Raw genomic sequence first — 24,903 nt, forward strand, 5'->3', positions numbered from 1 at the left:
AGGCTCAGCCATTCGGATACTAAATGAAAGGATCTTTGACTTTGACTAGTGGACGTCTAGTCTCCACACAGTACGTGCTTGTGTAAAAAGGGAGAACTCTTTGACTGCTGTGTTTGTCAAACTATGAGTGCAATGTACTCAAAAAATATCACTTTGAATGTCTTTTAACCTTACTCCCTGGTGTTGCTGAGACTAACATGTTAAGCATCACATTTTTACAACACAGTTAATTCAGAGGTGACATGGTTCATGGTTTCCAATTTGTATTCCCATTATAATTTTGAGTAATATTGGATTTCAATGGGTGTCATGGGTGTTATCTATACAATTGTATTGCTTTTGTTTCTTCTCGACTTGTGTCAAAGGTTTGACAAACATCCTTAGAAGGTCTTGAATTGTGTCTTTACATGAAAAATTGGATCTGGCCCTCTGCCACTAGTCACAGAAACACAGTTTTTCCAAAGTCTTCACAGCTAAAGGAGAATATGGGCTCTTCGAGTGCATGTTTCTCATTCACACAAACATGCACTCAGTAAACAATTTATCGTATGTCACATCCCCCAAAGAATAGCACCATCCCTCAGAATGTACCATTCACTAAGTGCTATACTTGGGTAGCAGGTGCAATCGACCACACTATGCTGCAATGATTCCCATGACACTACTGCCGTCTGCTATTTCATCACAGGTCACCGCTCTATGTATACACAGCATTTCAAATGCAAAGATTTCCAGAGATAATAAATAAGGTTTAACACACACATTTTCACACATACACTAAGCAAAACACAGACTACGAGCAATACTTTACACCCATACTATATTTTTTTGAATGACACATACAATTCTTGTCAACATTATTGGCACTTTTAAAGTTTAACCTGTGCAATATATTCAAAAATAATTTGGAATGTATCAAACTTTGTATCATCTGAATATTTTAAGATGATGTCTTAGGCTATTCAACAAAAAAGTTTGTTCAGAACTTGCATGTAGGGATTTCAAAAAAGAAATAGGAAATATGGCCTGTAGGACCGTATTAAAAGCACCCCATCCCAATATTAGGTTTTACACCATTTAACAACAATGGCAGCCTCCAAATGTTTTTTTGTAGCCATCTACAAGCTTCTTGACTTGCACAGGTCTACTGTTAGTTTCTCCCCTTTTTCCTTTGCAATTGATATAGGATATTGAATGTTTGGATAATCCCATCACAAAGGCAGATATTCCCACAACGTTATGGATACTTTACAATTTTTAAATGTAAGTTCAGTGTTTTTTTCTTCCAAAAGCCTTATTTCCTTTTACAAATTTCAAAAGAGATGTATTGTTGTGGTAACATTTGCCTAGTAGGATTGTGGTTTGTGTAGGGTTGTCTTGGCAAAGATCAGTTGTGCCTTTGTACGCCTTTCTTTCAGCAGTGGGTTCCTCCATGGCCTTTGCCCATAAAGACCTTCTAGGTTTAGTGTGCTGGCTATAGTACAGGTTGACAACAACATCACTACGTATTGCTTCATGTCAGCCTAGCTCTTCAGAAGTTTTAAATGGTATGTTTTCAACACGGTCTGCACAAACCTTGGAAAACTTTGCTTTGTGATTTTCCTTGTGTTAATTACACACTGTTGAAACAAGGATACTAGAGTTTTGGAGATTGCCTCGGACACTTAAGAGTTCTTGTGTGTGGTCATAATAGCACTTTCTGATACTCTTAGACAGCTGTCTTGTCCTCACTGTGAAAACAGGAACAGGGAATAAATTGGCTTTTTTAAGCAGGTAAGCCACAGTTCATTGGTTGATTCAAGTCACATGAGAACTGAAATATTGTCACAGGTGCATTTAATTTCTAATTTATCTCATATGAGTCTTGCTTGACATGATTTCCACAAAAGGGTGCCAATACCAATTTGTAAACGTATTGCTACCGGTGCTAAAATAGTTTTTGCTCCATCCTTTTCTGTTCAGTGTCTAACAGGAGTGTCTATGAACCAAAGCTGTTTAATTTCTTTATGACAGTATACTCACAGAGCCTGGTTCTAATCTTATGAATACACATATTACATTCAGCGATTCATTTATGTCTGGTGTTGTGCCCACTGACAGATGTTTCCCATTAAGAATGGGGGCGTCATCATCCTACATCGCTTGCTAGCAACACAACAGAAAAATGCCAACAAGCGTGGATGACATCGACTTGGCTGTAAATGTTGCTTTTAGTTAGTCTACGGAAATGACAACTCTAACATCAACATAATTATTTGATCAAAGTAGGAGATAAAGTGAACTGCTTCTTGTAACCTCAGCTGCAGCTTATGTGTCAACTGAAAAGGATGTAGGTGGGACAGATACATGACTTGCTTCTAATTAGTTATTGGGGAAAAAAGGATACGAATAACCCATCCTCAGCAAGAACGTGACATGAATATACTCGTGGGCTGCATCAATAAAGTGAAACGATACAGCCGCTCAGCTTGATTATCAGGATAATGCTTCAATGGGATGAATGGAGATTTTAACACATGGATGTCTCATGTGATATCAAGTGCTGAGTTTAAAGGAATTAACATTAAATGATTGCTTTACATGCTGTTTCCGAAAACTAACAAAGCATAGAGTGCACCCTTTTTTACTTATTTAACTTGTTTTTTAAGTCAAATAAGACATTTGAAAACACAGTAGCTGAGTTTGAGGGGGTATTTAAGTCCAAGGTGGACCTATTTTACTATGCAATATATTTACATTGCAGTTGTTATTAAAACCCAAGATACAATGTTACATAAGATCAAATACTCTGTTGTACGTGTACAATATGAACATGTCTTTGGGGTTATTAGTAACTGTGTATTTGTTTACCCTTTGTCTCTTGCATCCATTCAGGTTCTTTATCTGTATGCTACAATGTCTTTCTATACTCTTGTGGCACTCAACACTATGTTCTCCTTTTTCCATTTGATCTGATATATTATACAATGTAATCAAAAAGTAGGACATGTAAAAAGGGACAACAAACTATGAATGGAGGACTGAATGCAATAGAACAACAATAGTGAGGGTCTGTCACCTGAGAGCAGGCCATAACTGTGCCCCTCTCCCTGTTTGATGCATATTTATATGCCTGATTGTATTGATATCTGTACACATTGTATTGGTTTCAAAGGGGGCAGATTGAAGTAGTTTACAACCTCCTAGGACTTTCTCTTTCTTTGCTATTCTCTCATTGTTTACCTCTATTCCCCACCGTCAGTCACCCCCTCATTTCCCTTCTTTCTGTGTTTCTCTCTCATTAAAGGCAGACCACATCCAACACAATAATCCACCCAAACACGTATTTCTATTCATGAGTTTGTTTCTCCACCCATGCAAATATCAACACTGAGATTGGCCTCCCGTGAGGCAGGTTTACACACGACACCTGTGAAGAAAATAAATAACCATGTTTACCAGGCTCCGCTTTTGTCAGAGCGCCACACTGCCCTCCAAGCCCACATTGTTATAGAGGCTTTCAACCTTCTGCCACCTTAAATAAAAAAAAATATATATATATTAAAATGTCCTTTATTTATTGAGAAACCTACGACTTTGCCCTTGTTTTGATTTGTCCTTTTTTTAATAAGTCAATTTACTGAATGTCAACAGTGTTTAAGGTTGTTTAAAGGTTTGTCAGTAGAAACTAGGGCTGGCCCGAATGCCATTTTTCAGGCTTCGAATATTCGTTGGTTTTTCCGAGCGAATATTCAAATATTCGTTCCAGAAAAACACACCATCAAAAACAACATTAAAAAAAAAAAAAAAAAAATGTAAAACGTTAATAATCCCTATAGGGGAGAGTGGCCTAAATTGTGCAACTTTCCACTCAAAGTGACTTTAAAGTAAGGCCTTGACAGTAAAGTCTCCAACTCAAATATGTACATATATTTCAGGGTGTTGTGCATCCATGGCAATAAAAACTTTGGATCTGGAATAAACTGTTGAAGAAATATAGCTTTCGGAAAAAAAGTTGTCTTGATGCACAACTTGCCCTCGGTGTGGTGTAAGTTGTGTGGTTGGAGAGAATACCATGGGGTGAATTGTGCCATTGCTATATATCTCATAAACTGTAATGCAAGACAAATCCATTAGACTGAATGCTCAAACAGCACCTTAAACCACCCGCTCCACAACCTTTCCAACATTGTAGTTGTACTTTCCAAATGGACAATTCAACAAGCACAGTCATTAGGCAGAAATAAGCAGCATTTGAGCATATTTCTCAAGCTCTCATTTTATGTATTATATTTCTTCCCTCTCTATAACAGCTGGCTTTTTACCCATCCTTCCAGTGTGGCAGTTCAGAGCAACTAATACACACTTTTGCCTTCAGAAGTGGCTGCACAAATTCTTTAATTGAAAGCATACAACTTGAACCTTCAACAATCTTAATTTTCTCAGCTGTGGAACTGACTGTTAGAAAACATGCTTATAAAACGCTGCCAGTTAGCATTTAATCTGCTACGAAAATGTGGCATAGCTCTGGCACAACCATAACACTGTGGAATTTCTGTAGACATCTGGGGTTATATACTATTGTCCAATTTACTTCATGCTCTGTGCAGAGGTCATGCACCCCGTGTTGCAGGGAATAGCTTTTTGCAGAGGTTACACACATTCCTAAAAATATAACTGGATGTTATTGATGCAGCTACATTACATAAACAATCTTAACAGGTTGGCGAGGTTGGAATTTCCATATGTTCTTTGCGAGCATACGGTAAATGTCTTGCATCAAAATCACATCACAAAAGCCTCAACCATCCAAGGAATTGTATATAGTGATTCCACTTTTAGGCTGTCCCAGACCTGCCACTGCCTCTAAGGCGGTCCCCCATTTGATAAAGTGCTGACTGCCCTTTTCAAACCTGTTTCTGCTAACTGGTCAGGGAATACAAGACCATATTACTGTTTCACTGTTAGCAGAAAAAAAAAAAGAAGCAGGCCAGGAGTGTTGCTACTACTAGCACTGGCTCTGTCGCCCTAACCACAGCTAGTTTCTGACATGCCTTGCCAGGCTTGACTGCCTTCTACCAAAACCACAGGGGAGATCTCTTGGGCGCTTTGCTCTATCCAGGGGGATTGTTTCATCACATAGTGCCTCCAAAGAAAAGATTGAAAAAGCCGGATAAAAGCGTCCTCTTCCTCTGTTGGCGGTCCCATCCTTCTGCCATGGAAGAAAGTGTTCTCTGTGTTGAGTTTGGCCTGTATGCCCTCTTCTGGCTGCAGCTAAGACCAATGCATATTCCACCAATAGGATTGGGTGTTGCATACACATACTGGGAGTTAGCAATGTGTTCAATGTATTGCATTTAGATTTTTTTTTCTACTGCCAATGTTTTGTCCACTTTTAGATCTTATATGAAGTTTTTTTGATTGAGCTCCAGATGAAAGCATGTTTCTTTTTTAGAATCTCATTTTAAAGTTATGTTAATATAAGTCTTGCTAATTTAGCAAAAGTGCTAGCATATATATTCGATGTGGATTATGTTGATTTGTTTGTTCCTGTATATGACAAACAATACCAAACACACAAACTCAAATGCACATCTGACTCTGTTAGTTATTATGGAAAGAGATAATTGAGATTTCACATCCACAGCAATATTATTAAACATGTGGCTGGTAAACATTTTGAAAATGATGTCCAATATACGATATTGCAATCAACATTACAACCACATTTCCCATAAACACCACTTCTTTTGTGCCTCTCCGCTGCAAATATGTGTTCCTTTGCCTTCGGGAATTTTTTTTCCCCTTTTACTGTATCTGTCTTTGAGGTAATCTACCATCTGACAGTGCCAAGTTCCAACAACTCCGTATACTTTGATGCAATTTACACTGGAAGAACAATGTCCTGCTTCCAATTTATGCCATGAAGCTCTCTTCACACCATAGCACTGCAAATTTAGATAAAAAGAAGACCAGGAGCTTCTGCAAATCTTTTCTTTGATGGTCTCATCAAGTTACAGTACACAAAATGTAGAAATGACCATGCAAATGATTTGATCGTGTTGCATTTGCCATTTAAAGTATGGTCAAGTATATCGTATTAATTGACACATTTTGCTGCAATCAAAGTTCAGCTAACATTTCAAGAAGTGAGAAAACAGTTTTTTCTGTTTTCTACATTTATTTTATGCTTTTAGTGCTGTGTTGGACAGAGCTTTTATAATGATTCTTTGGAAAAGGTAAAGAGAATTTCTAATATTTTTGTCAGTAGACATAGTCTAAAGCATAGAAGTACACTATGTTGGTTGCTTCTCGTCTCTATGCATTAATACCTCATTCCTATATGAATTATAAATATCAATACACTTTGAAGAAACAGGAGTCAAGAGTTTTTGATCCTACGCACCTGTCAAGATGACGTTTTTACATGTGAGAACTTTGCTGTAAATATATCATCAAAAGGGCACACACAAGACGAGGAAAACTTATTTTGAGATGTATTTTTACAAAATGTGTCAAAAAATCAAAATTCTCCACACTGCAATTCATCAGTTTTCCAACATGTATAAGATCAGTGGTAAAACGCTATGTCAAGTTTAGTAGTAGTGTCAAAAAAGTACTATAACATACACTAAAAGTACCTTCTGTGCCGTGCTATGTAACAAACATCTATATATGTGTGTAAATAATTTAAAAGCCTCAATATTTGACATGTTTGTATACATGCTGTAGACGAACAGCTCATTTATCCCCATTGTTTCACTCCTCTGATCCTTCCCTCTTTCTTTTGCCTTTCCTCTCTTCTACTTGCTCTATCCTTACCACAGTTGAACAGATTGTGTCTGTATTCCACGCTGCTTCTAAGCAAAAGGCATGGGACCATTTCTCCAAAGCTCAGCGCAAGAACCTGGACATGTGGCGCAAGCAGGTTGAGGTTGGTATTTTAATTTTCTTGTAAGATTACCTTCTTTTTTTCTTATTGCTGCGTTTACAAGTTTGATTCAGCTGTGTGTAGTCTTAGTAAGGACATATTTAGCATTGTTTTATTCAATAATGTTTGTACTTTAAAATGCTTTCAACCCTTTGCAGTTAAGTAAAAACATTAAAACATTAATTGTGTGTTTTTGTAACGGCAAAGTACAAAAAAAGCACATTAAGAGAACATTACCGAATACAGATCATGATAATATCAGGTGTAAATGGGTTCTTGGAGTCATACGCTTCTGAATCAGGCTTTTGTCTCTAAAGGCTTCAAAGGAAGCAGGAAACTCATGGCTTTTGATGCCTATCTGCTGCGCTGAACTGTGTCTTCAATTGTTTAATCTGTTGTTTTTAATGTGGAGTGCAGCATCCGGTCTAGATCTGTTTGGGGAACTGTTAAATCTCCCAATGCCTTGAGCTTTGGGTGTGATCCACAACATAACATTTAACACACGCATTCTTCCTTTTTGATAAATACTGCATTTGACGTGTCATATCCACACACACACACACACGCACACAAAACACACATCATCGTGAATAATGCCTTGTCGCAGCATGTTTCTGAAACATTTCCTCTGTTGAATGTCAATGAGGCCCTCTTCTTTTTGAATATTCATGTCCAGTATCAAAAGAGAATAGCATTCCTGCTACTACATCCCCTGCAGAACTATGAAAATGCTAATAACTTTCCAGAAATAGATCTATGACATTAGCGAGCATTCAGAACCGCTGTTGGGAACTGTCCACATAAGAGGGTGTTGATATATTAATCACACTTTACACTCTAACCCACGAATATTGATTTGCTTTTAGGCGGAGCATCGTGCCTCTACACATTGTTGTTAATTCCCCGGTGTAATGACAATAGCCTTTGTATCAGGGGTTGTGACGTGCAGTGAATGTTCAGAATCCCATGTTTGACACTGTTGCGGTTGAAAGGCCTCTTGTGTTAAACGGGAGTGTGAATCAGTCCCTGAATTATTCTCGGCTCCTCAGATGGGCCGGGTGTTGTTTCCATCATTGTATCTGTAATAAGACAAACTGCCTTCACCATCGGTACACTAGACAGACTCCAAGCAGATTATGTACTAACGTTATGGGTTACATGATGCTTAAATGTTACTGTTCTTTTCTTATCTAGTTTTTGTGTTTGTTTTTGACTCAATGCAGCAAAACAAAACATGTTTCACTTTATCTTTTTTCTGTAATTTTTTTTTTATATAATATACATTCCTATGCATGCCAAGCCAACCTTTACTAAGATGGTGTCATGAAATATATATTTGTTTAATTATATCAACAAAACAGTGATTTGTAACATTTTTGGAAGGAATGGACAAACCATGCGGTTCTTCCGACAGAAAGACTGCTATTTTCCAACCAAATATTAAAGGTTAAACTTAAAAAAATATTATTTGTACTGCTTTATATCATATAAACTTCTAAAAGTATACATCGGTGGATGATTCCAGCTTTGAAAACAGCTTTTGTAAGTTTTGTGAAAGGCCTGATCTATTGAAAACCATGGAGAATCGCTCCCGTGTTGTATTACAGGCTTCTGCTGCAGAGTAAATCAGCTGAACAGGCAAAATGTCATGTCCCTTCCTGCTCTCACTAAGGTCGAAGCTGTTATGTCTCTTAGGGGACAGCAGTGTTCCTCCTTTTTGACATGGCACAGGAAATTGAAGTGGACAAATTGAAAAGTAAATTGATGGGGGAAAAATGTATTTCACCAACCATTGCAGTTATTGCATGCTGCTTTTTTTACACTTGGTAGAAAATGTCTGAATTGTAATGTGTTTCTGAGTCAAACATATAACTGAACTGGGGGCGCCTTTAGCTCAGTCGGTAAGGCGTCCCCCTCCCGGGCCGGGCCCAGCAGCAGACCCGGGTTCGATTCCCACCCGCGGTCGTTCTCTGCATGTCACTCCCCTCTCTGCCCCATTTCACCTCTGTCTCTCTGCACTATCAATAAAGCATAAAAATGCCCAAAAAATATCTTAAAAAAAAAAAAAAACATATAACTGAACTGAGGTTGTTTTTTGGTGTGTGTGTGAGAGAGTGTGTGTTTTTACACTATTTGAAATTGTTTTACTTTCATCAACCAACTAAAAACTGCAGGCATTCATATTTTTCACTCATTGGTAGCACAAATGCGAGTTAAGCGAGGTGACACATTACCCTTTTTCCACTTCCCAACTATGACAAAAGTAGCATAAGCGTGAGTGTGTGTGCATGAAGGACAGGGTCACTTATTCAGCCCTGTATAGGTGTGTATCCACAGACTGGATGTCTGGCCCCTGTTAACCTTTAGCTGAAACCCGGAAGACGCTACACAGATGGCTGCCTGTGTATGTTTGTTAGAGCTTGCCCCCCCAGTTGGCTCGCAGTTTTTGCTAAAATTGCCTTATTAGCAGTATAGAAGGTATGTACTCAATGCAGCTATTTCACTGCTTCTGTTTTTGTATTTTGCAGGAGATTCGAAACATGCACAATGAGCATCTAATGGGAATCAGGGGAGAAGAGGAGATGGATATGTCTGATGATGACATAGAGGACTCCTCTGCTAACAGCAAAGCCTCAGAGGACTCGGGTAAGAATATTTAAGCTGACACTGTGTGCAGGTGCTGAAGGAGGTGGGCACTTTACCACAAACAATACTGACCCATACATTCATGGTGTTTTCGCTAAAAGGTAAGAATAATCTGTATAACAATTTAGTATTTGACTGGACAGGATGAGGATGATGCGATACAGCTTGGCAGTCACGGTCAGATGAGCAGCCACAGCCACACTGTGCGTCCCAACATTGAAATGAGGATAACAGCGAATTACCCTGAACATTCCTAGTCTGAAGTATAAAAGTAACAAAGCTTATTAGTGTTCTCTTTCGCACACGTTATTTATTGAAAACTTTTATTATAAGCCATTGCAAACGGGTTCAATAAAACAGTGTACATTTAACATGGTTGACCAAGAAGAAACGTTTACAGTGATTTTTGTAGAGCTTGCCTATGCCCTGAGGAATCTGGGCAATTTATGGTCTGCTGAGGAATACGATATCAAAACCAGTCTGAGCTGGTATGAGTTAAAGGTTCACTCACTAGCTGGTATTTTTCACTGTTTTCACAGCATTCTGTCATAGTCATAATCATTCAGCTATAATCATACAAGAGACCTTCTGCAACCTGATTATGTGCAGAAGGTGTATTCCCTGTGCCCTTGGTGCCCGGCGTGGCCAAGACAAAGCAGACAAAGCTGGGCCTTTACTTCAGGAACATTACTCCCACTTTTTAATTTGAACTTTAACCCCTTACAAATAGCAAGTTGAGCTGCAAGCAGAGCCTTCTCAAACCCAATCCACCATTCATTTATATCTGTCTGTAGCGCCTTTATTTGATCTTTTATTGTGCATTGACTTGCATGACAATAGTGTACATCAAATCCACACACTTGTCCAGCCCATGCCAGAGACTGCTGGAGGGGCTTGCAATGTGTTAGGTACGGCAAAGCATCCTCAATCAAATTGTTTTCACAAGAAATTGTATTACAACTGTTTGTCCCAAAGGATCCTCTTGAAACCATAAAAAAACATTGAATCCTATATCACAAACACACAGAGTGAAAATCGTGGCCTGCATTACCTCGGAAAAGAACCTGTAATCTGATATAGGAAGCAGGCAACACAATAAGAGATAAATCAGCTGTGCAGTACAATAAATGAAACTAATCTTTTAAAATCTCTTTTGTGAAGGAAAGCCACGCCCTTTAGGCTTTCACATTGGGAGATGCTTTGTTATTATTACAACATTGAAACTCCTCACTGATATATCTGGTATGCAGCCAAAGGAAACTCTACAATTAAACGGGGAATAAGGGTAGTAGTGCTGAAGCTTGCTCTAATAAAACACATGTCATATTGCGGGTGTTCTTTGTTGAATTTGATAAATGATGTAGCTGTGAATGCAGTACACAATGTGTACACATAGAAGCTCATAAAGAAATATCATATTGCATATAGCCTGGTGTGTGTGTGTGTGTGTGGGGGGGGGGGGGTCTGTGTATGTGTATGTGTGTGTGTGTGTGTGTGTGTGTGTGTGTGTGTGTGTGTGTGTGTACAGGTACATGTTTTTGATTTTGTTGATTACATTCCTCACCAGGGAAATTCAAGGTAAATGGATGGAGAATTGGTCAGAATCTGTCCAGCCTTTTGGCTATCTTGGGCAGCAAGTTAATTAGACTTTATAATCAAATATTCTCTTCCCCCTTCCATACTGTAACTACTGCATGGTAATAAAAAAAAACAGAAACACACATGTACACAATTTCTCCATATCCATCTGTATATTTCCAAAATGCAGTCATTTATCCATGTTGCTTCCACACATAGCTTTGAAAAAATGTAATCCAATAACATACAGTACGCATTATGAAAGTATATTTCAAATGTGCCTTTGAAAGACACTGTAGATCCTAATATGATTCACATGTTGATTGTTATCAAACACAATTCAGGATATTGCTACCATCTAAACTATTTCATCACATGGTCACCTCCTTCAATACAGTCTGATTGAAAGGATTGTATAAGATAGGAAATATGTCTTTCTGATTTTAAAGTCATTGCAACAGTCTGCTTTAAGCACCTTATAATGTAATAACTTACTCTGAAGATATAATGAAATATCCATTTAGACATTTTGTCATGTGGAATAAAGTGTTGTGAATACTTATTTATGCCCCCTTCAAGTGTTACCAAAAGTAGTTTTTGGTTGGATTGGGGTTGTTTTGAAGTTAGCTAGTCTTGCACTCTGCTGTATTGCAAACAAATGTAAGCCGTAGGGATGAAGCACAGGTATTTATTGCACATTGCCCTATTGCTCTAAAACTTGTGAGTAAAGTGGTAAGTGCTACAGTGCTAAGTGCTAACCTATTTATTGCAGAATATCCTATTGCACATTGTTCATAAGCTTAATGGAGGCTGGGAGAAATTATAGTTTTAGGCGATTTGATTTGCATTTTGGCAAACGGGACGTTCTCCCTGATGGCAGGGTTTCATATTCAGGGAATAGGGGATATTGGGAGTGAGAAATAATTCACATTGCTTTTTTCATAACTGCCTGCTCAAATATGCTTTGTATCGGCTTGTATTCTCTCCACCCTATGGTTTGCATCTCTGTTTTTTGCATGTTGACAACTTTGCTTTTAAGCTGAACCGTTAGGTTGCCAGTTCATGAAATATGCATTTGTATGTTAATGAATACAAACTTGTGCATCTTTGCTGATTTTGATTCACAAACTGTTTTACCCTCAAGCGGTCTGCTTATCTAAGAATTGTGTGAAAACAGAGACTAAACATGGCTGTGTTCCAAATCTTTTTTCTATTCTACATTATACAGATAATCATAAAACATATCTAGTTATTATGCATAAGGCACACAATTGGGACACACTTTTACTTATTTATTTAATCAAAACATCACGTCTCTAAATTGCCCATCTTGCTTATATATCCGTTGCATCGCTGGTTGTTTTCACCTTTTCACTCGTAGGCTCTGTCAATGTGACGTCACTTCCGGTGTGTCAGAATTGCCCAAAATGCATACTGATTTCCACAATGAAAATCCCAACCAGATAGCATCCAGGTATTTTTAAGCATGATTGAAGCAGATTGCCTGAAATATATATTTTTTTAAATTCTTTAAATGTAACCCTTACCATCAAATACAAATCTTATCTTAACCATTTAAATTATTTTACTCCTGTACCCATTGTGGATTAATCCTTTGCCTATATATCATTTTGGGGTAGGCACGTTATTATACTTTCAAGCAACTGGTGAGAGTATTGAAAAGTCTGATTTCTGTGATTTTTTAAATATATTAGCGGTGGATTTTAGATCAAAACCATGAAATCTGCTTTGTTCTGCTTTCAGTCTCAATGAGGTCAGTGAGAATTACATTTTTCCAGGAAAGTTAATAGGAAGGAAAGAATAGAAAAAAGGAGAATCCTATTGAAGTCAAAAGCCTATTTAGAGATAAAAGGCACTTTTCCCATTTTTCAAAAGGGATTGCATTTCACTGGCAGCATGGGAAAGCAATGTCTTAAAGGCTCTCATACTCTGCATTTGGCTCAGAAATGTAAAAAGAGGAGAATGATGCTTTGTCTTTAAACCGCTGGTGAGATTCTCTAGACTTTTTCTGTCGCTGAGATTAAACATTTTCTATTTAACGTCAGCGCTGTGAACAATATGTATTTTGAATCTGCCAATGTGAAATAAAAGAATAGAGAAAAATAACGATTTACAGAGTAGAGTCAGTGTATATATTTAAAGTATGTGCAGTTGACAGATGAAGTTACTTGATAATTGGTGAAAATTGCATATGTTTTTGAAATTTGAAAGAAGTCGGGTATTTCTTTTATGGGAGTTTGTCATTTTGGGAACTGTCTTTAAAGCAAGGGCAATAGGTTTTTGTCTCTTGTTGAAACTTAGGGAGAGATTCTTTCTGAGTGCACATACATACAATGGAGTATTGGGTAATTCTAATTCTGTGTCACTGTGTGTGTGTGTGTGTTTGTGTACCGTTTGAATGTGTAGGTGTTTCCCAAGCCGAAGCCTTAAAGGAGGAGAATGACTCCCTGCGCTGCCAGCTGGACGGCTACAGGAACGAAGTGGAGCTGCTCAAACAGGAACAAGGCAAGAACCAACCAATCAGGAGTGAGGAGGACAACACACACTCCCAGCAGCTCAGCTTCCTACAGCAGGCTCTGCAGGGCATGCAGAAGGTAATGAGTCCTATGGAAAGCCAATAGAGATTAAAATGTAATGTCTCTTATAAGTCAGGCTGAGATGTTCTCATGGGACGGAGTTACGAAAACATATTAAATAATGCAAAGGTTATAACTATTATGCAACTTTGACTGCAAAAGATTTGGGTTTTACAAAGAACCTGAAAAAGAAGCTCCATTAGATGGATCCTGTGATTCAAGGTTAGAGTAATAAAACCTGTTCAACATGTTTTGACACATGCTGTTATTTTGAAACAAACAGTATGGTACTAGTATAGAATCAATGTCAGTATCTAAAACAATATCGTAAGCTCTGCGCTGCAAATAATGTCCCTCTGAAAAAGCTGTTGTGGTGCTTGACTCTTTTTAACCTCCAAAACAGGCAGCATTTACCGTTTGTTTCCCATCTTATTGTTCCTGTTTTGAGAATTGTCTTATCGTCGGTTAACACTCTCAAAACAAGATATTTTCCAGTGAAAATGGGTGAAATTATCCTACCTAAGTCATACTTGGAAATGATTTTCTGGGAAATGTAGAAGCAAAACAACAGCCCCAGTTCAGTCGCGCAAGAGGAACCTCGGCAAGATATGACAACAAACCTCAACCACTTTGTGTGTGTGTGTGTGTGTGTGTGTGTGTGTGTGTGTGTGTGTGTGTGTGTGTGTGTGTGTGTGTGTGTGTGTGTGTGTGTGTGTGTGTGTGTGTGTGTGTGTGTGTGTGTGTGTGTGTGTGTGTGTGTGTGTGTGTGTGGCTGTGTGTGAATCATGGCAGGTTTGGCTTATCACAGCTGACAGTAATGAGTGATGCAAACACAGGTCAGATCAAACTGTACTTCACTGCTCTGAGAAATTGAAGATCATTGGATGTGACAACGCAAAGTAGCCTGAAGCACAGAAACATTTGTTTTCAGAGAAATCAGTGTTTACCAACAATGTCTCATTTTCAGTGAGCTGTAAAACGCTGGCTGTGTTCGGAAAGCCAAACGTCCTACTCATACTCATTTTGACTTCAATTTGAGTATGTGACGGTTGGGTATGCGAGTTTGGGTATGCGAGAAATTCCCGGATGAGTACTAACTTCCGGGAAGATTTTGGTTATGGATCGATTGGATACTTTTCCTACTCAACCGCCCCACAATGCATCGCGTCTTTTCAAACGACAAGAAAGTTTTTTTTTTATTCTTTATTTACAAATTCTGCATTTCCTGCACAACACAGGACTGTATGTAAAAATCTTCTATATCTAACCTGTGGAGGGCGGCAATACGCTAAACCACGTCTAAACGTCTTATAAGAAGAAGAAGAAATTCTTTATTGCTTGAGTATACTTCAGTGTGAATGTTTCGACGCACCTCGCATACACAATCCATCTTTGAGTAGACAGTATGTAGTATATAGATGTTGAGTATGTAGGATGTAGGACGTTCGTATGGATTTCCGAACACAGCCTAATATCAAGGCAGTTCACATTAAACCAAACATTATGTCTTAAAGTTGTTTGTCCAGTAAGGTGGAGGAACATAGTGTAATTGTAACTAAAACATTTATCTTTTCAAGGTGAGGAAGACAAAGCGCTCCCTTTGCAGGCAGCTCCAAAATATGTACATTTGTAAATCAGAGGTCTCAGGGATCTGGGTTAATGAAACAAAACCTTTATCTTGCGATGCCCCTTCAGTGTTTCTCCTTCGACCTCAGCTTTCAAATCAACTTCAGGCAAGCGGGGGAGTGACAGAGTGAGACAGCGGTGACAGACTTGCACGGTGTGCACACACCCACACAGTCTTGAGAATGGTTATAATTGTGCAGATTAAGTTAAAATACCAGTGTGGGTGGACGATGGCTGTGTAGGAGCTCTCAAGCTGCTCATACAGTCAAGTGCGAAAGTTTGTGAACCCCTTGAACATTTTGGAATTTTATTTATTTTTACCATTAATAATTCATTTTTATCAATACCAGTATTTTTTATATGAAATAGCAGGTGTTTGTTTATCAATTCAACATTTTTCTTTCCCAGAAATAAATTGTTAAAACAGATAAAACAAATTATTTGACAAATGTTGTATGATCAAAAGTTTGTGAACCCTAAGCTGCATTGCTTAAATCGAGCAAGTAAACACAATCAGATGGGCCAAATTGAGTCATGAAATGGACCAATGTAGTGAGAGATCTTTAGGGAAGAAATTGGGTGGCACTAGATACAACAGAGATAACACCAGGTCAGTTTAGGCTCACCAAAGTGAACCCATACAGGTCAGACATGCTAAAAGGGAACCCAATCTCTGAGGATCTCAGGAATAGAGTTTTGATGCTGCACATTTGTCTGGGGACAGCTATAAATTATTTTTTTTAAAGTTTGAGCTCCATCGGTCCACCGTGAGGCAAATCATCTACAAATGGAGAGCTTTAAGAGTGACTGAACATCTGCCTAGAAGTGGACTTCCTTCAAAAATATCCACAAGCGCCACAAGATAAGTGATTTTTCAGGTAAAAGCCAACCCAAACATTACATCTAGTGATTTGCAGACCTCTCGTGCAGCATCTGGGACAGATGTGCATGGTTCCACAATAAGAAGAAAACTCAGTCAACATGGCTTTCATGGGATGGTTGCTGAAGAAGCCTCTGCTCTCAAAAAAGAACAAAACTGTTTGTCACAACTTTGCCACAGAGCACCTGGAGATACCTGAAGTCTTATTCTGTGGACAAATTAGTCCAAAATTGAACTGTTTGGTCATAACCAAAACCGCCATGTTTGGGCAAAAACGCAATTCTGCCTACCACCTACAGAACCTTCTCCCAAGTGAATAATGGTGGTTTCAAATTGTCTGCAAATCTCCAGATGTAATGTTTGGGTTGGCTTTTACCTGAAAAATCACTTTTCTTGTGGCGATTGAGGATATTTTTGAAGGAAGTCCACTTCTAGGCAGATGTTAAGTCACTCTTAAAGCTCTCCATTTGTAGATGATTTGCCTCACGGTGGACCGATTGAGCTCAAATTTTTTTTATGAATTTATAACTGTCCCCAGACAAATGTGCAACATCAAAACTCTATTCCTGAGATCCTCTGAGATTTGTTTCCCTTTTAGCATGTCTGACCTGTATGGGTTCACTTTGGTGAGCCTAAACTGACCTGGTTTTATCTCTGTTTTATCTAGTGCCGCCCAATTTCTTTCCTAAAGATCTCTCATTACATTGGTCTATTTCATCAACCAATTTGGCCCACCTGATTGTGTCAACCTGCTCGATTTAAGCAATGCAGCTCAGGGTTCACAAACTTTTGCACATACAACATTCGTCAAATAATTTGTTTTATCTGTTTTAACAATTGATTTCTGGAAAAGAAAAATGTTCAATTGATAAACAAACATCTGTTATTTCATATAAAAAATACTGGTATTGATAAAAATGAATTAATAATGGTTAAAATAAATAAAATTCCAAAAGGCTCAAGGGGTTCACAAACTTTCGCACTTGACTGTATAAGTCTACAGGCTGCCCCTTTGTCATTATTTTTGCAGACACACACGTTGTCCAAAGCATGTCATGTACAACGCAGGTTCCGATACTGGGTTGCTCTGCCCTCGGAAGGTGGCGGTTTAAAACAAATAAAAATAATGCTGATAAAACCCACTATTTTTATAATAGTATCAATTAGTAATTTCATTAAATCTTTTAAGCAAATCTGCCAAATAATTTCTTGGTCCAGCTGCTACAATTGTAACCTTGTATTCTTATGATTTTTCAGTACATTTCGTATTTTTTGTTTTTATTCATTGGAATAACTTGTCTTGGGCCCTATGTAGTGTTTTTTTTTTAGAAAAAAACTGTAGATGTTTTAAACGATTTAAATTAATTGAGAAGATAATCACCAGATCAATTGATAATGATAATAATTATTTGCTGCAGCCCTATTGTTATGATTGATTTTACCTCTGTGTTTTTTTCCCCGTCAGCTACCATTTCAAACATTACAGTCTTGCCATACAGTACACACAATGAATCAATCATACTTTAACTCCCACAAGACTAACATATAAACCCCTGCATTAGTTATAATGATCATTTTGACTTATTTAATTGTAATTTTAATACAACGTATTGTAATAGTCATATTTCCAGTGCCGTGTAGTGATTCTTCCTATACGCATTATACTGTATTGCTACAGTTGATCATATATTTATATTTACATAGCACCACTGTGTCACTTGATCGTTGAATGACATTTTCAGTTTCTGTACTGTATGGATTGCAGCATCAATTTATAATGCCTATTATACTTATCAAATATCATCCAATGTTGGGTAGCTATGGGCATGTGTTTCCTAAGGGCCAAGGATGTGAATACATTTGTTTTGTTTTTGTTTTTGAGTTTTACAATTAGACAGAAACTAAAGCTGACAGCAAGTCTCCCATGGATCTGCATTGAGAACGACCACTTCAGGCCATATTAAATTGAAAAATACCCTCGGGAAAGTTTAGTAATTCAATTGAAAAAGAAAATACTTCCCCGGGCGGAAATCCACTTTACTTATCACCTGCTGTGCTGTCAAATAGCCCCTATGTGCATTTACTGTTCCTTCAAGCGAAGAGATGTCAGAGAAAATATAGTGTTCAAGGTTCTTCACCAATTATTTCACTTATTTGAAAGTGCATTGTAATCACCTTCATGAAATGTGTCTTCGGCATGGTAAATGGACATGACTTATATAGCGCCTTCTAGCCGATTTTCTCAGCCCCAAAGCGCTTTACATATCTTACCACATTCACCCATTCATACACACACACCGATGGCAGTAGCTGCCATGCAAGGCGCTCTCTGAACCATCGGGAGCAATTTGGGGTTCAGTGTCTTGCTCAGGGACACTTCGACATGTGGCGGGGAGACGGGGGATCGAACCTCCGACCCTGCACTCCAGAGGCGATCTCCCTACCCACTTCGCCACTGCTGCCGGCATGTCCATATGAAATACATCAGTTGATCATTTGAACACTTTTCTCCCCCAGTCTCAAATGTAAACGTATTCAAAATGCAGATGTGTTATTAGCAGATAATTGTCCCTTATATCCTTCGGTGCCACACATCCTCCATGATGCCACTTGAAAATAGATTTTCACCTTGAAACCTGAAAATATATTGACTGATTCCATACAGTATAAAGACGAGCTGAGGAAGGCTTACATGCAAAGGGTATTCATGTGATGGCAAATGTTTTCCCTCTTAAGACCTTTTTGCTGCAAAATACGTTCACTAACCACATTTGTGTTCCATTTAAATAATCCGAAGAGCTTAAATTCTAACATTTTTAAGACTATATTTACCTAGGAAAGGTTGGCTGCTTGAGCACATCTGTTGTTTTTTTCACTGCTGCACATTCCCACATGTGCATTGACATCAGGGAGCTTCACAGTGCGGCCACAGTCTTCTGTTTATCACTGTGACAAGGTTCAGTCTCAGAGGGGCAGAGAGCATATGTTGAGATTTGCCTTCTGGTGCTTGCCGCCTACATTTGAACAACTTGAGGACCGGCACAGCACTCACTGTTATGATGTCACTGTTTTGTGTCAAGCCTTTACATTGATGTTTTTGCTTTCAATTTGCATTGAATACGATTTTTTTGTGATGTTTTTAAGAGAATCCTCTCTTGCGTCCAGGCTCTTCCAAAACACATTCCACATTTGCACTTTCTTTATTCAGTCCGTCTCTTGTCGGCATTCAAATTAGTTAATGTAAGCTCATTTGGTAAGATGTTCATTTGCACTATGACGTGACCTCAGCATCTCAGAGGCAGCCAGGTGTAATTTAAATATATGCAGAGGATTAACCTCATTTAGAGAATATCCCCCCACTGGATATAATGGGCCGAATTTACATCTGCAACTGAAAGTGTAATCTCTTCTATATCTTGCTATGCCATCTGGATTACTACTTTACATTTTTTGAATGTATCTTAGGGTTGCCTTGTCTACATCTTGATAGGAAACTGGAAAAGCGTGATTAAAAAAAACTCATGCTTATAAAAAACCTGTCATACAGATTTCCTTTAGACACCTTTTTGAGATACAATTAACACTAGGATTTGCCAGGTTCAAAAGTGTTCCAATTACAACATGTGCTGTGACATGCCAAGTGCAATAAACATCATTGTGCCTTACATGATAAGAAATGCAGAACACGTGAATACCAGGCTTCAAAACACTAATTACTAAGTCGGGCCAATTTTTAGGCCAAAAATAGATGTTTATTCAGTAAATTTCTTAGATATGAAAGGATTTTATGTGACCTACATTTCAAAAGAAACCTGCTCACATTATCTGCAGGGCATGAATGGTGCGATGTAAAGTTTCCCTTGCCTATAGTCTTTTTAATTTCACCATCATGTGTGTTAACTGTAGCCTGGTCCTACCAGACCATTGTACTTAATTTTATTTGTACAGAAGGTCTGGAATCGCTCAATTGACAAACGTTAACTCACTTGAAGGCAGGTGTCTGTTGAAGTTTAAAACTATTTATCTGCCCAGTGCCACTCTGGATCTGCCATAACCAATTGCATAACGTTTGATAGTGACGTATGTCTTGCGCCGGCTTCTGACTGCAACTGAAACTGGCGCTCAACGTCAACGTCATTGTTCTCAGCCACTCCCTCTGTTCGCTGATTGCACAGCCAAAAATATGGCTGTGAAAAACCCAAGAATATACTGCGGACCCAGACTGACTACTGAAGGGAAATTAAAATTGAGCTGAAGTAGGTAAGTGCGCGGTACCAGGCTATGTAAACTGGTTCTTAGCTATATGATTTCTAAACTTGTGTTTTATGTCTTCTTACCTGTACTGCAAAATGTGTGCCTAAAATAAAATACAATACACATCTGAGCAACTCATTATGGTAAAAGAAAATAAAAAAGGGTGCAACTGCATCATGTATGATCTGCATAGCACACTTTTTAAACTTTATACGAACGATGTCCCAGATATGCAGAGGTGATGATTATGTGCAGCTGCTGCCTTGCTGACCAGCTGTATCACTCTGTGGCTCCCTGTCTCCAAACCAGTGATAATTCTTCACCTAACTGGACACAGACACACACACACACACACACACACACACACACACACACACACACACACACACACACACACACACACACACACACACACACACACACTGCACAAACAGCCGCACTGTAACTGATGACTTGTTTAGTATCACATTAAAAGTTAGAAGCTGATGAGGGAGTCCTTATTTTTGATTCCTCCCAACACGAATGTTACCCTTTTGATTCGTGAGGGTTGAAACAAAGCAAACAAAGAGAAGATCAGCTTTTGGGTAAACCTGGCTAACATGGATAACCACTCTTCTTTCTCTAACATGTTTAGCAACTGCTGAGATTGCGGGATGAGTTGAAGGAGCGAGAGACAGACCTTGAAAAGACTGTGGAAGACAAACAGCAGCTGAAGAACCAAATCCATAACCTGAAGGACACCCTGCAGACCACACACTCACTACAGGTCAGAAAGAAAACAAACACACCCACATGATAAGACAAGTAAAATAATAACTTTTGCTGCAGGACAAGTATTGTACTTTGGGAAAAGGTTTCACATGCCGCTGAATGCATTATAGTGAAGATTTGCTGCATTTAAAATGCGGTCAAATGATTTTTCCCTGAATCAACCCAGCACAGTGAAAGATGGTTTAGTATTGTTAAGGCTCTGATAATTTAAGAAAAACAATCAATATCTTAGGTTTATTTATTAAACATATAGAAAATAGAAAAAGACTGTTATTATTGGAAGTCCAGATCAATAGAATTGAACCAGCAATTTAGGATGCAGGCTTGAAAAACGAAGGATCAGACGCAGAAATTGAAATGTCAAATGTTACATATGAAGGGAGAATCTTTAAGCTATAGTGGCCTCGTTGATTTGGCATTGTCTGTGGTTTAATACTTTACGTGAGCAGCAAATACTTCGAAGATAATGCAGCTTACTTTGTCAAAAATTCAACAGAAAGCAACTGGTGTGTCCGTTTACTGTGAAGCCACACAAGCTCACCTTGTTTTAATTAAGAAGTCATTAATTTGTCTCTTTCCATCATGGCATGACGGTCGTCTTGTTTTGTTGGAACATTTTTGATGATCACTTGTGCTCAGCGCTAACCGCCGCTTCACTTAAATGCCAGCCCAAGCCATGTGAACTAGAAGCAGTAGTACATGTCTGGTTTGCATTAGCAGTAACTTAATACAGCTCTGGTGTGGCTTTGGGAGAACTGCGATTTAAATATCAATCAGTGCACAATGAGTGCACAATCGATTCACTTAAGTGCCCAGGTTACAGGTTAGGCATTCTCCTTCAAGCTAATTTCCTTTAAATGTCATGTAAACAACTAACATGGTTAGGGTAATCGGGCTTGGGGAATAGCAAAACCTGATTTCCCCAGCTAGATTTGTCCAGAGGAATGTTTATTTTCGTGTGCCATGTACCTGTATATGAGCCTGCAATTACATCTTACTGCGAAAGCTGCCGCTACAAACAACATAACTCAAATCTTACAGATTACAGCTTTAAATGCATGATTTCTTGTCAATCCCAGTGTGAGGGCAATTTAAAACTTGGGAATGGCGAACCCCACCACTTACATTGAAAACTACTAAAAAGAAACTAATCATAGAAAGTAAAATATATTAGTGGCTATTACTGTAAATAAAAATCCTACAATAAATAGTATGGGGATTTGATATTGTGAAAATTCTAAGTATTATAAATTAACATGTGTTGAATGTTAAAAAGGAATTCCCCTGAAAAAGTAATAATGTTTCTTAAATGCGCATGGGGATTTCTCTCCCAGTTTCAGACTCAAATCAAGCTAGGAGCTGTTCCCTGTCTGGTGCTTTTACACCAAGATGAGATTTGTTTGCCCCCTTAGTAGTTCTGAAGCGGAAATTGTTTGCATATTTTAGGAATGTTAAGTGCCTCCCCTGCCATGTTTTTGGAAGTCTCAATACTAATGAGGCTGCTGATAGGTTGACGGGAGAAAAGTGAAACTGACATTTACAGTTTGTATTCATGTCAAGCAGTTTGTAGCTGTGCGCTGTGAAAAAAATTTAATCCGGAATTTGTAGTGCAGAAAAAAGCTGCTGTGAAGAGACCAACACTTTCTCCATCCTTACAGCAGGCATATTTAAGAAGCAAACAAAACAATACAACAAAGATGTAATTTCCGTGCAGCTAACGATTGAAATTAAATAAATTATTTGAGTGTAGGCTCCACTCCCTTTTATGTTTTCCCTTTCCCGGCTGGCCAAGTCTGTCCGCAGGGACATTCACTCTTTGGTTTCATTTAGCTAATTGTTTTATTCTTCTGCTGGTGAGGATTTATTTTATTCTTCATCTCTTTCTGTTTTCTGGATGTTCATCTCTTCGTGAGTCATTCCACATTTGGCCCTCAGTGAAGTCCTCAGGTGATGTTAAGGAGATGACAGTAGCTTATGTCTGCCTATATTCTTGGACTGCGACATGACAAAATCATAGGGCTACAAGCTGTTCCTTGTCAGTGGAGAAAAAACACCATTCTCCTCTCTGCAGCTGCTTACACACGATTGCGCCAGCCTTTTGCATGCATCATTATTCTGTATGTGGTTTATCCTGCTATCCTGAACTAATATGTGGTGTGCTGGGTGCTCTACACTGCTCAAAAAGTATCTAACTGTATGTATTAAACATTGTACCCATATTTGACTGAGCCTGGCTAACATAACTCCGTTGCCTATGTTAATCACAAAATAATTTTCTGTAACTGACCTCCAAGTTCTAGAGGTAAATTATTCAGGCAAGTTGGTACACCCTGATTTTATTAGTTGTACCCCCATTATTGTGTATTTAAGACAAACATAAACGGAGGTAGAAAGATTGAGAGAATGAGAGACAGAGAGACAGAGTGAAGGAGAGATGGAGAGAGGGAAAAAGTGGCTCAACTGACGGAAACAGCAAGGTTTGTAAAAAAAAAAAAAGTAGAGACCGACAAGTAGCAACATGAGCATTGTTGGTCAGCAAGGGATAGAGGAATACGGTAGTTTGTGTTTCATCTGGAGCTTGTCACACTCCGCCACCTCTCTTTCCCCAACAAGTGAGAAAACACATGTGCAGAATACGTCCTCACTCCTTCCCCCGTGTTGCACTACCTTTGCCTCCAGCACAACCATCACACTCCAGTCAGCCCCTACATGCAGCATAACTCCCTCTACTATATCCTCTTAAACTATTGTCAGTCAGCACCACTAAAAAAGTGTCTGACTCCTCCTGCTCTTGGTAGATGTAATGTAATGATCACATACAAGTTATCAAAAATATTTTGTTTTCTATAAAAAATATATGTTACAGCATTGCTTTACCTTTGCTGAGTCATTGCATGCTGTCACTAGATCCAGTTTTAATCTCATTTTGGAATGCAGCAAAATCACTCATATCATAAAATATCAGTCGCTGTGATGATTAGAGAAGCATAATAAAAAAAAATATATGAAAATGTACAAAATAAAATATACATATAAAAAATTTGACACCTGGCACCTTTTTATGTCAGAGAAGGCATCTTTTGAGAACACAAAGGGTTAAATTGCTTTGCCTTTGTCTCCCCCTCCATACAAGAGAGTTCAGTGTTGACACTGCATGGTAGATTACATATACAACCTTGCAAACATGCATTTGCTGTGTGCATTCATGCAGGTGTGCTGCATTATTTCCCAATACTGTGTGTATCTGTTTAATAATGCAGCTACCAAATCAGCTCCATAGTCTCCTAAATCCTCTGTCAAGATGTCATCTCTCACTGTGCACCTGTCACAACTGTTGCCATGTTATCACCGCCTGCAGCCATGAAAGAGGAGCTTCTTTTAATCATTTTAAGCATTATGTCAGCATGTCATCTTAAACAGCATTTTATATTCAAACTTATTAAGAAGGTTTACACCTTGAGTGCTGTGCTGTTGATGCAGCTTTGATTAAATAAATCAGAGGCTTCCCACGCAGCACTGCAGAGCAGAGGGCCAATTATTTTGGGTTGCTATTCTGGGACATGTAGCAATACACTCACACCTCTTCAACTATTTGACTTTTCTGTTGCTGCTGCTGCTGCTGTGTATGTACATGTGTCTGT

The 24,903-nt window shown here is 38.5% G+C and overlaps 1 protein-coding gene across 1 annotated transcript in view; it reads left to right on the forward strand.

Moving 5' to 3' along the window:
• LOC307256155 (ecto-NOX disulfide-thiol exchanger 2-like) overlaps positions 1 to 24,903 on the forward strand; it is a gene marked incomplete at its 3' end in the record, with an annotated part of 75,174 nt that overhangs the window by 42,672 nt on the left and 7,599 nt on the right. The window contains exons 6-9 of the mRNA XM_080035042.1: positions 6,807 to 6,913; positions 9,439 to 9,556; positions 13,562 to 13,749; positions 21,126 to 21,257. Of these exons, the coding sequence (XP_079891168.1) occupies positions 6,807 to 6,913; positions 9,439 to 9,556; positions 13,562 to 13,749; positions 21,126 to 21,257 (545 nt within the window). The remainder of the gene's footprint in view (positions 1 to 6,806; positions 6,914 to 9,438; positions 9,557 to 13,561; positions 13,750 to 21,125; positions 21,258 to 24,903) is intronic.

This window comes from Ammodytes marinus, assembly GCF_949987685.1.
Source record: "Ammodytes marinus genome assembly, chromosome: 10".
Classification (NCBI taxonomy): Eukaryota; Metazoa; Chordata; class Actinopteri; order Uranoscopiformes; family Ammodytidae; genus Ammodytes; species Ammodytes marinus.